At 39.9% G+C, this 12,938-nt stretch overlaps 1 protein-coding gene across 2 annotated transcripts in view; it reads right to left on the bottom strand.

Moving 5' to 3' along the window:
* Nucleotides 1-12,938, bottom strand: part of ube2z (ubiquitin-conjugating enzyme E2Z) — a 37,778-nt gene that overhangs the window by 7,654 nt on the left and 17,186 nt on the right. For both annotated transcript variants that reach the window (XM_043674794.1, XM_043674795.1), the window contains exons 2-6: nucleotides 8,531-8,603; nucleotides 7,453-7,640; nucleotides 6,741-6,852; nucleotides 3,564-3,676; nucleotides 1,011-1,101 (exon numbers count right to left, since the gene is read on the bottom strand). In XM_043674794.1, coding sequence (XP_043530729.1) covers nucleotides 1,011-1,101; nucleotides 3,564-3,676; nucleotides 6,741-6,852; nucleotides 7,453-7,640; nucleotides 8,531-8,603 — 577 coding nt within the window. The remainder of the gene's footprint in view (nucleotides 1-1,010; nucleotides 1,102-3,563; nucleotides 3,677-6,740; nucleotides 6,853-7,452; nucleotides 7,641-8,530; nucleotides 8,604-12,938) is intronic.

Raw genomic sequence — 12,938 nt, 5'->3', positions numbered from 1 at the left:
CAGCTTTTAATAATTTTATGATCCTGATTAGCAAAAACACAATTGTTTACTTTAATTATGCAATTTACAGACACTACTCAAGTGATAGTTATGTACATAGATAAATGCACACACACAAAGACTGTTAACATTTTATAGAACACAGGTCGGAATAGGCAGAAGTGCTTGAAAGCTGGGACAGGAAGAAACTGGTGAAGAGGCCATACGGGATTTCTAAATGACTATATAAATTTGAATGTTCTGGGGAAATGAAATTTCAAAACAAGGTCAGAGGTAGCTTCTTACCATGATTTAGTAAACATGAACTTAAAGCAAAGATCTGCAGGAATGCTAGAACTAAACAAAAGGAGGAAAAGTGAAATCACTCACAACAGTTTGGTTTGTGGAGAGATGACTTAAGTGCTGCTCCTATAGTTAGGGATTTTGGGCATTTGGCTGAATGCATTGTGGTACAGGAAGGGCTTTGGGAAGTAACAAAAAAAACCCAAAGAACTGCGGATGATGTAAATCAGAAACAAAAATAGATATTGCGGGAAAAGCTCAGCAGGTCTGGCAGTTTGTGAACAGAAATCAGAGTTAACATTTTTGTTTGAGTGACCCTTCCTCAGAACTGGTACATAGAACCTGACCTTCAACTTTTGACTAATGTCACAGAAGCTGTGAAGTGGAAATAAACCTTGAGGAACACCAAAACAGTCCCTCCCAAAAATTTACAATCTCATTGCGAGGCTTCAAAATTGTCACAATCCTTCGAGTGGTCAGAGCGGGAGGACAGCTGTGGAGCTGTTCTAACTTGGACAGAGCTCTATGGAAGCCATTACTAGTGTCAGAGTTTGGGGACCCCATTGGGATCCTGACCCTCACCTAGAAAACCCTGCACCAGAAATTTGGAGCAGCATTTGTACGGAATACAGTTGCTACCTCAGGACAGGTAAGGTGGTGGTGCAGTACTTGATCACACCACGCTAGAGCAAGTGCAGAAGAGATGATGTTGATGATGATGATGATACCTGCATGGTTTGTCCCTGTAGATGAAGTCGGTCCTTACAAGACAGTTCATAGAAATCATAGAATTCCAGGAAAGATTTCTCCATCACACTTCTGAGTAGACAGCAAACATCACAACAGTTAACATTCATTAGATTTAACTGGTGAATATCTCAGCTTTGTCCATCAACTTTGAAATAAATTTTAACTTATGACAGTAAAATGCATCTTTCAGGTTTTATATTTTGAAACTTTTAGCCATATAGCAAATCTGACCACGTGAAAATGCTACTAACAGAAATGTTTAATAATTGATAATGGCCTTGTACTAAATCTTTTGAATAAGTCAGATAGAATCTTGCATTTTAATCCATTCTATTCAAAATTACAGATTTTAAATCTGCAATCACACTTTTCTGGTTATCAGTCAGAAGCCAGAATGAGCCATTTTTCACCAACTTCCTTTTCTCTAAATTAACTCAACCACAAGAGTCCAGAAAAGATTCATTGTGTTTTTGACTCCTACTCCCATGTAATAATAATGTAGTACCATTTGAGCTGAGGATCTAGATTATCCTCAACTTTCATTATTCATCACGAGTCCTCTAATATGCCAGAAACAGTTATGATGGTTGAAATCAGATATATGGTTTTGCTTACTTAACTTCATTTCGCAGATGATAAAGAAAGAAACACAACAAATAGAGATCATTTCACATTGATAAACTGCTTTTATCCCACCAAAATGCTTTATAATTGGTCTTCATACCTGTATGAAAGTAGGTGGGAGAATCCTGGAGGTTGTCAAGGTACAACTGTAGTTGCATTCTTTTGAAATACCTCTAAAACAGAGGAAGGATGTTGCGAGATATAGGAAAGGATTTGAGGTGGGTGCCAGTATCTGGAAGAGTTAGGAGCTTACTATGTAGGTACTATGCTGAAGATTATAGAGAGGTGCATTAGAAAAGCAGAGAGCATAAGCAGTGGAATGGGTTAGGAATGGAGTTGAATGATATTTCAGGAACTGGAAATGGACAGTTTCATTGTTAACTGTATTACGTGAAGTATAGCTTGTTGCTCACCTGGTGCTCAGGCTGGATACAGACCAATGCTTCGGCTGTTAAATTCCAGTCAGCGCATTTACATATAAAGGACAAAATTTGAGAATGGACATTTTATCTGTTCTATTCAACCGTGTTTGATATTCCTTTGAGACCTTAAATGGAAGGCAAGGATAGTGAAAGTTTGCTTTATCTAGTGTGAGGTTTAAAAATAGTGAAGATCTTCTCAAAACAGCCAGGGACTGCTTGCAGAAGGATGCCGATATCAAGAACATCTGCGAGAGCAATTGGCAGTCTGCTCATGAACAGGAGTGGGAAAAAAGTCAGAGATAAAAACCTCCTTCAATGAGCAATGCTAAAACCTTTCACTGATGGTTGAAACTTACTCTAAATCTTTTCTCCGGTGTACTGAATGCAAGCAGTTGGCTATTGACAAATTAGACATGCTATATTCTCTTTATAAACAGGCAAAATGTGTATTATATTGGAAATCATGTGTAATGTACAGCATCCTGCTTTTTGATTGTAATGTCAGTTACACTCAGTCAGTTATGCTCTCATACGAGCCAGAAGATTGTGCTCAAGTCACACCCAGACCGTTGAGCATAAAATCTAAGCTGACAACACAATATAGCGTTGAGAGAATTTACTGCATTATTTGAGAAGTCACTTTTCAGGCAGCACACTAAGCAAGGCAACAATATATTCAGATGGATGTCAAAGAGCTAGTAATCCAAGTCAAACAATAGGAGGTTTTCACTAGTGATCTGGCCAAAATTGATTGCTTCAACATCAATAGAGACCAAGGTAAGGCAGTTTTGTTGGATCTTGCTGTGCAAACTGACTGCCACATTAGCTTGTGTCACAGTGTCTGCACTTCTGATGTAATCAACAATGAAGACTTGAGATGCAAAGGCTGTGATACTAAGGGGCATTTTTTAAGGCGAGGGGGAAAGATTTAAAAGGGACCTGGGAGGCAATGTTTTCATACAGAGGGTGGTTCACATATGGAATGAATTGTCAGATGAAGTGGTGGATGCAGGTACAGTTACAATGTTTAAAAAACATTTGACAGGTAAATGAATAGGAAAGGTATAGAGGGCTATAGGCCAAACACTGGCAGGTGGACTAGTTTAGTTTCGGAAACTTGGTTGGCATGGATGAATTGGACTGAAGGATCTATTTCTGTGCTGTATGACTCTAAGTTATTCCACCTTGTCAAAACTAACCAGAATGCTAGTTAGAGATTGAAAACATTAAAATGTTGTTTTTTATTTAGACAGTTTGCCCATATTAACTGTCTGCCAAACTGCCCCTGGTTTAAATACAGCTGGCAATTCACTGGAAAAGTGCCTTTATAATGAGGGTTCAGTTATTCTCTACATCTACCTTCACCCATAACAACTATCCATAAACAACTCCTTCAGCAAGTAATTGAGAATTCTGAAAGGTTTCAGTGGGAAAGTGACAATATACCACAATAGTTAACAACTCATAATGCAATATGTGATTTACCTTAGTGCATCAGGACACAGACACTTGCCATCTAACATGTCGCAAACAGCTACTCTGATGGATTCATGCCTTATGCATTCGTTGTAATTTTTACTATCTCCAGGATGCCTCTCCTAAACAGTAAATAAAGTTTTATTTTACAATTTTATAAATGTGCACATATATATTTTAAAATATTTGTTGCACAGCACATAACCTCTGCATCTTGACATGGAATGAATTCTACCAGGTAGGATTTCAAAGGAGCCATTCCATACTGAGTCTTGTGACATATCTTCTGGTCAGTGAGTGCTGCTAGTCTTTTCAGTCACAGGACCAAAGTCATGGATTGTGGTCCTGTTCACTCTCCAAAGGGACAGTGTCAGCAGGAAGCATTCAGGATTACAATCTTTACCTTTTCCTCGGCAAATTGAGGCCAAGTGACATGTTCCTTCAGATAAAGGCTGGTTCGTAATCAAGAAAGTGCAAGCGTGGGCAAAGGTATGTAGATTAGAACAAAAAGTGTCCCTGTGTTTTGTGAATGGAAATGCATGCATCAACACTGGGAGAGATGTTGTTAAGGAAATGCTAGAAATCTCTCATGTGAATGACCAGTGAAACTAAGCCCATAAATGATAAACAGGATTTTCTTTGGCCTATTCTTGTGAAGACGTTAAGCATTTGAGAGAACACTTCTCAAACAGCTGCCCAAAGTTCCTTATCCACATGGTTACTTTTGACTTGAATCTAAAATCAGAGAGGTTATTCTTAAATTATATAGGACTTTGGTGAGCTTGCACTGTACAAAATATATTGTGTACAGTATCAGCCTGCTTATTTAAGGAAGGGTGTAAGTGCATTGGAAACAATTCAGAGAAGGCAAAGGAGACTAATTCTGACTGGTTGTCTTAAGAGGCAAGACTCTAGGGTTCACTGGGGTTTATGAGATAATTTAACTAAAAATAGAAAAGATCCTGCGAGGTCTTGACTGGTAGATGCGGAAAGGATGCTTCCCCTCATGGAAGATTCTAGAACTATGGTGGCACAGTGAATAGCACTGCTGCCTCGTAGCACCAGGGATCTGGGTTCGATTCCCGCCTTGGGCAACTGTCTGTGTGGAGTTTGCACATTCTCCCTGTGTCTGCGTGGGTTTCCTCCGGGTGCTCCGGTTTCTTCCCACAATCCAAAGACGTGCAGGTCAGGTGAATTGGTCATGCTAAATTGCCCATAGTGTTAGGTGCATTAGTCAGGGGGAAATGGATCTGGATGGAACCCTCCTTCGGAGACTCGGTGTGGACTTGTTGGGCAGAAGGGTCTGTTTCCACACTGTAGGAAATCTAATCTAAACTAAGGGTCACTTTAAAAATAAGGTTACCCCATTTAAGTGGAGAAGGGACATTTTCTTTCAAAGGATCATGAGTCTTTGGAAATCGCCTCAAATGGCGGTGCAAACAGAGTCCTTGAATCTTTTTAAGAAGTTAGTAAATTCTTGATTAGCAAGAGGCTGAAATGGGTAGGCAGAGTAATCAGATCAGTCACAATCTTACTGAATTGCAGTGTCAGATGTAAGAGTCTGAGTGGGCTACCCTGTTGCTAATTTGCAAGTTCATGAGAGCTCTGATAGTAGGTGATGATAGTATGATGTAAACTGACATATATTGCTAATTTACTGTAAGTCTGAGTTTCTGGTTTTTATAGAGTCATAGAGATACGGCATTTGACTTAGTAATCTGAGTTCTGCATGCATCTGAAGTCAGCAATTAATTTGTAAGTAATTCTGCAGCCACTTCTTTCAAATGTTTTTGAAATCAGACTTTGAGTGAATGGATTTGTGTGCTATACAAATTGTTTTTATTTTACCACTCAGCAATGTAAATAATGGGGCTTCAAGGCTTGTTAAAGTCTTTGGAACTTGTAAGCTTAAGGGAAACATCCATACTTTGGAGAGGGAGCCTTCAAGTTTCGGTTTTCACTGAGTTTTGAGCAGTCTGCAAAGTGCTTGTAATAGGATGCCATATAAACCAGTGTTGCTCAGAAGGAAAGGATACCTAGTGAATTACATTATTTTAGAGTGAAGAGGTAGTATTAGTCCCAGACCAAAATTAGTGAGATTGAAACCCCGAAGAAGCTACTTAAAGCTGAGTACATGTAAGCTCAGGTGTATGTTTGCTCCAGGAGGAAGCTGTGATTTCAGTCTAAAGGTTGAAGCCACAAGTGACTTAATCATACCAAAATGTTCGACTCAGGGACTCTGGTCCAAGCATTACATGAGTAGTACATTAGATACTGTACCAGCCATGTGTTTTGTGTACAATACAAAAGCTGCTTTGTTCCTTTCCAATTTATAGAGCAGTATTTTGGGATTAATTTGATTATATTTTCATTGTGGATTTAAAAATCTTTGTATCTGTATTATAAATTGATGGTTAGGTTTATTCTACCTATCTTCATGTCTTTTGTTAATAAACTTGTTGTTTACTGTCAAAGCAAAATCTGCAGCATTGTGTGCTTATGTTTCAGTAACAGACCACTGTTAAATCCAAAAGAAAACATGATCTATTAAGCCAAGTTTCAGTCAGGGATCTGATTGTCCAGCAATAATATCAGCTGAGATCACAACAACAGCTGTTTAACTTTAAGAGGTGCCACTTCATAAAATCATATCTTAAACTTGTGGGTGTTTCCTATGATATCACTGCATAGTGACTCAAACCATGAGGCTCTTTGCCAAACCAGAATATTAAGGCCAGAAACCATGTTGATCGGCATGAGGAGCTGTCACATCCTCTATGTTTCAATACAACATTAATACAATTACAGACACAGAATGTTTCAAAACTGCAGATTAGTTCTGAAGCTCAGATAGACAAAAATGTTTTATTCAAAGTTTGTCAAGCATACAGCTGCATTCCTTTGACACATCCCAGTTCCATGGAGATTACCAAGAATTCCTGAACACATAGCATTTGTGTTACACACAGCAGAGGAAAAATCCATTTCGCCCAAATGATTTATTGTCCACACAAACCTGTTTCTACTCTTCTTTATCTAACCTTGTCAGCAGTTCCTTAAGTTCTTTCTTCCTCGTGTACTTATCCACTTCCCCTCGCAAGCAAAAAGCTTTACTTGTAAAATCAAAACCACAACTGCAAAAGCACATCTCAAAGTTCACCAATATTAACAAGTACTTCAGCTCACCTGTTCAAAACCTGGTTCATTGTGATATGGGTTCTCAGTCATAAGGGACTGAATGGATATGAGTACAGAAGAGATGCTTTGGGCTGGGCTCCAGGCAGGCCCTGTCCACGTGCTTCAAAAAAAAATATCGCCTTAGAACAGAGCAGAACTTAGTACAGCAACAGACTAATGATAATTCCAATCCATCCCAATATATGAAATGAACATTCATTTCACTTTTCAGTCACACATACAAAACATAGGATTTCTTAAGTCGTCACCTCTTAAAAATGCATGGGCTTGAATGGGTACTCCATGTAGATTTAACCTAAACATCATTGCCTGTACACACACAGATCATGACACTGCTAAGATATCCTGAATAGGACTAAGATGTAATTGCACATTCATTCATTAAAATGCATAAAGCTTTAAAGAAGTTTGCACCTGTGATGCACAAGTTTTTGCACTGTGCTTGTGAAATTATACAGCTTGCATAATAGCAGTGTCTCTGCATATCCCAGTCTCCCAATACATTTCTTTGAAACATCAAAAAGCTTTTTATAATTTGACACAAAATTAGAGATGGGTTTCATGAGGAGGGGAGGGGAGGGCAACATGAATCATGACTTTTGCCTTTATTCGTAGTTTATAGGCCAGCCCAGAAATTAACCCACAAACCATTAGTTTATATGTACGGCACAACCCAGGTTATGATTTAATCTGTGCATACCCAAGGATGCTGAGGCAAACTTTGCCATTCCGGTAGAAGTTTGGGTTAAACCGCACTGTGTTGTTTCCAGTTGTCATGAGCTTGACCCTTGGTGGATGGATTGGATAGTCAGGAGGACAGCGAAAGAGAAAAAGGAAAAACCCTCCTTCGTAAGGTGTATCAAAGGGTCCTGTAATTAGTGCGTGAATCTGTAGGGGGAAAAGAAAAAAGAAGAAAACAAACAGCTTCAATCAGAAACTTCTACAGACCTTACCTGGCCTGCAGGTCAAAGTTCAAGTGTACAACAGCAGTGCAGTGGCAGTGTCCCTACTTCTGGGCCAGAAGCTCCATGTTCAAGCCCCAATTGCTCCTGACATGTCCTACTTTATCTGAACACACTGATTAAACATACCGATTAGAGTGGAATACACTAAACTGTGCCAATCAAGCCAGTTTCTTATTGCACAATTGGGCATTCAAATTTCTATAACCTTAATTGTTGACCTTCCTATGCATTTTACAAATAATTGACTGGAGCACGTTAGGATAAAGCAGGAAGGATAAGGGCTCAATTCTGCTATTTCAAGACCTCGGGCCTCGGAATTGCCGGGGAAAATAAGGGAAGAAGGGAGAGGAACTGGATATCAGCTCGGATTCCACCCCCAAAAATTTTTTCATAAGTGATTTGCTTATTGGGGAAATTCTACATTCAAACATCTATACAAGCATACATACAAGTTAGGAGCAAAAACAAACCATGCAAAACCTTTAAGCCTGCTTCGTTCAGTAAGATTAAGGCTGATCTGTTAGTGTTTTGAATCCCCATCTACCCTCAATAACCTGATTCCCCCGCCTAACAAGAATCTATTCCCCTCAGCCTTAAGAACATTCAATGATATTGCCTCCACCACCTTCTGCAGCAGAATGTTCCAAAAATATGTAACTCAGGAAACTTTTTACATCTTTGCTCTGTAATGGGCAAATTAAAACAATGCCCACTTGTTCAGAACTCACCCACAAAAGGAAACATCCTCTCCAAGTTCATCTTGTCAAGACTATTCAGGATCTTATCTAATTAGGTACTACTCTTCAGTCTCACCTTAGTCATATCTTGTGGGTCTGGGACAACAAACATCCCTGGCGGAGGTTCTTTGTAAATAGACATGATATCCCTGAAAGACAAAATGAAGCACAATATTAAAATATGTTCAGTATTAAACTTGCAATAAAATGGAAGCAAATTACAACTTGCTCAAACATTCCAATAAAATTCCAAACTCTTGATCACTACCATCTAGAGGAATTAGGGATAGTAGATACATGACCTGCAAGTTCCTCTCAAGCCACTCTGGTGAAGCAAATCCTGACTAGACATATACTGTCATTTGTTCAGTATTGTAGGGTCAAAATCCTGGAACTGCCTTCCTAACAGCAGAGCCAAGTGCTGAGGGTCTACCTAAAGCACATTGATCATAGCCAATCAAGAAGGTCACTCCCCACCTCCTTCATCAGCACAGGCTCAGGCATTAAATGTTAGCCAAGCTCATGACACCCATCGCCTACAAGTGAATTAAAAAATTACACAGAGGCGTAAGAAGAATGGATGTAGAGATGGAATTTCCACTTCACCTCTCCTGAAGACCTTGACTTGAAGCACAATTCTGAGGCTCCTGCAGTCCCCTACGTGATGGTTTTTGCGACCATTCTTATATTAGCGCGAAATGCCTATTCCACTGTGGAAGGCACATAATCAGGTCTCATCTTAGTGTGATCAGGTGATTATACATGCAATTGCCAACATGTCAATCACTTGCTAAGCAAGCCATTCTAGTGAGCCAGAGAGAAGTTCCCCATGTAGATGCAATTAAAAATCCATAACCATTTAGCAAACTATTGATTAGGCAGTACTAGAGTGGAGTCATCAAATCAATTGACAAAGTCATCATTATTTAATTATATACACTGAAAATTCTGAAGATCTATCCTAGTTCATTTCCCTGCCTAGGAAGACAGCACACCTTTAAAGTCATAATTTAATAGAAATTGGAAAAATAAATCAAGAGAGTTAACAATTGTATAAAGCTGAATGTAGAAATGTCCAAAGGTCAATTCAAAGGAATCAAAGGGTATGGGGAGAAGGTGGGAACACAGTACTGAGTTCAATGATCAGCTGTGATCATAATTAATGGTGGAACAAGCTCAAATGATGAACTCCTGCTCCTATTTTGTATGTTCCATACCCCAGACAACTTCAGAGACTCTTGACCTACAGGTCAGAACATAACACTGCTAAATTTTTAATTAAAGCAAACTACAATTGGAAATGATTGTGGAATCTTCAGGGGCCCATTTCTGTGCCCATGTTTCGAATTTACAGTGTACAGAGGTTAAGAGACATGTTGGATTATAGCCAGGTAAGTGCAAAGTTCGTACATTTTCAGAGGACCATTGCAGGTGGCGTCAGTCCAAATGAGTCATAGAGATGTACAGCATGGAAACAGACCCTTCGGTCCAACCTGTCCACGCCGACCAGATATCCCAACCCAATCTAGTCCCACCTGTCAGCACCTGGCCCATATCCCTCCAAACCCTTCCTATTCATATACCCATCCAAATGCCTCTTAAATGTTGCAATTGTAGCAGCCTCCACCACTTCGTCTGGCAGCTCATTCCATATACATATCATCCTATGCGTGAAAAAGTTGCCCCTTAGGTCTCTTTTATATCTTTCCCCTCTCACCCTAAACCTATGCCCTTTAGTTCTGGACTCCCCGACTCCAGGGAAAAGACTTTGCCTACTTACCCTTTCCATGCCCCTCATAATTTTGAAAACCTCTATGAGGTCACCCCTCAGCCTCTGACGCTCCAGGGGAAACAGCCCCAGCCTGTTCAGCTTCTCCCTATAGCTCAAATCCTTCAACCCTGGCAACATCCTTGTAAATCTTTTCTGAACACTTTCTAGTATCTTTCCGATAGGAAGGAGACCAGAATTGCACGCAATATTCCAACAGTGGCCTAACAAATGTCCTGTACAGCGCAACATGACCTCCCAACTCCTGTACTCAATACTCTGACCAATAAAGGAAAGCATACCAAATGCCTTCTTCACTATCCTATCTACCTGCGACTCCACTTTCAAGGAGCTATGAACCTGCACTCCAAGGTCTCTTTGTTCAGCAACACTCCCTCAGACCTTACCATTAAGTGTATAAGTCCTGCTAAGATTTGCTTTCCCAAAATCCAGCACCTTGCATTTATCTGAATTAAAGCTGAAAATGTGTTGCTGGAAAAGCGCAGCAGGTCAGGCAGCATCCAGGGAACAGGAGAATCGACGTTTCGGGCATAAGTCCTTCTTCAGGATTAAACTCCATCTGTCACCTCTCAGCCCTTTGGACCATTTGGTCGAGATCCTGTTGTAATCTGAGGTAACCCTCTTTGCTGTCCATTACACCTCCAATTTTGGTGTCATCTGCAAACTTACTAAGTTTCTTTACTTTACTTACCATGGGGCTTCTCTCACTCATCACCCAAGGACTAGTAACTCAGTAGACAAGTTGCTGCTGTTGAAGGTTAGTAAATCAAAGGTTGGGAGCACTGTGCAGCTTCAGGCACCTTATGAAAGGAGCAGTCAAGCCTTTGGACATGTTAAGTCCCTGTTTTTTTTTACTGTTCAGTGATTTTTGCTGCTATTATATTCCATGATGCATTCTGTTTCTCAAAAGCAGAAGAACCATTTTTCCTCAAGTTGCAAATTCTGTGCTTCTCTTGAGACAGAAAAAATTTGAATATAGATACAAACCAGGAGGCGCAGACACACCATCCTCGAGTCTGCCCAATAAATAAGACTGTGATTAATCTGAGTGTAAGGTCAACTCCATATTCCAGACTACTCCATTAACCTGCTCACCCTTTGTTTATTAAGAATCTAAGAACGTTCAAAGACTTTTCTTTCATCACCTTTTGACAAATGGAGCTCTAAAGATTCATAACCCAGAGAAAAGATTCCTCATCTCTCTCTTTAATGGACAACCCCCTTTTATAAAAAAGAACCCCAGTTTAAGATTCTTCCACAAGAGAAAACCTGTTAAGATAGACTCCTGATCTAAATATCCCAACTTATTTTATCAGAACACATTGATTAGTGGAACTCCCTAATCAGGCAGGCTGTGGCTGCCACCATTTTCTTAAGCTCAGTGGAGGTGTGGGGAGTGGGGCTTGTCAAGTCTCAAGAGTGCAGCTCCCCATCGCTTCAACTCTGCTTGCCCCAGTTCAGCGTTCAGTTGACCTTGCTGGTGCTGCCTTTAAGAATTTAATGCTTTTCAGTGGGACATTTCTCATTCGTCAAGAACATAGGTTTATTCTATGCGATATCGCCACTAAAATCAGTCCTCTCACCCTTAAGGAATAAGGGTCCAGGTGCAGTTTCACCAAGGCCATGAAGAATTTTAACAATGCGTCCTATTGTACATTGGCTCGCACCCCTGTCACAAAACAGGACAACACATAGTACTTGCCTTCTTAATTGCTTGCTGTAAATGTTTGCTCACTTCCTGTAGGAACATAAAATCACCCAAAATTCCTGTATTTACAAGTCTCTCACTGTTTTAAAGCAGAATTCTGCTTTTCTGTCCAGCCCAACAAGGTGGATAATTTCACACCTTCACACAGTTTTCCCAGCTAACTGCTCCATATGCCTTTAGAGCTTGTGTGTGTCCTCCACGTAGCTTTATTTATCATTGTAGCACATTTTCTCTCTGCCAGAAGGTTGTGGGTTCAAGGTAATTCAAGATGGAGGACAGGAAAAAATATGTGGTTGCAAGAGCTGCTCCTTTATTGGAGGTATTTTCAGTGTTGGAGCTGATTTCCTCGAATTCTAAGAGTAGAAATTATTGCATTGTAAGCTGATGCATTGTTTTGGAACTTTGGAAAAAAAATTAAAACAATGGCAATGTAATAAGGAGGAAGATAGACAAAAGCAGTGACCACATGGGGAGTGAACCTGCACTGCTGTCTGAACTAACAGTAACCTGCACAGGTAACTGCCTCTGCTGTCTGGTTTCAAGTATCTCTGGACATCAGAGTTTGTCAGAGAAAAATTAACAAACAGTGAAATTCACAGCTGACCTTGGAGAAATTGGTGTATGAGAGCTCACAGGAGGACAGCAGCTAAATGGCTTTTTAACATGTAACCGAACTGTTTATTTGTAAATATACATTAGCGAGTAGCGTGGGCCTTTTATTTGACTATATGTTTATTGAGATCGGTCTCTTGATTAAACTTTAAAAATATAAAACACAAGTATCAAGTTAGTCTGGAGGAGTGTTTTTTTTAAGAGCAGTAGGACTGTGTTATTTTCTGGGTCTGTAAATTGTTAAGGTGCAAAGATAGCCTTTAGTAGAGTGATGTGCTCTTCCTGTCGGAAGTGGGACATTAGAGAAAGTTTCCACGTTACTGATGATTATGTCTGCAGGAAGATCGGTTGGTTCTGTATCATATCAGATCACGG

This window comes from Chiloscyllium plagiosum, chromosome 33, assembly GCF_004010195.1.
Source record: "Chiloscyllium plagiosum isolate BGI_BamShark_2017 chromosome 33, ASM401019v2, whole genome shotgun sequence".
In the NCBI taxonomy this organism is placed as follows: domain Eukaryota; kingdom Metazoa; phylum Chordata; class Chondrichthyes; order Orectolobiformes; family Hemiscylliidae; genus Chiloscyllium; species Chiloscyllium plagiosum.
The sequence above is the reverse complement of the archived record's forward strand: the minus strand, read 5'-3'. Positions and strand labels throughout refer to the sequence as shown.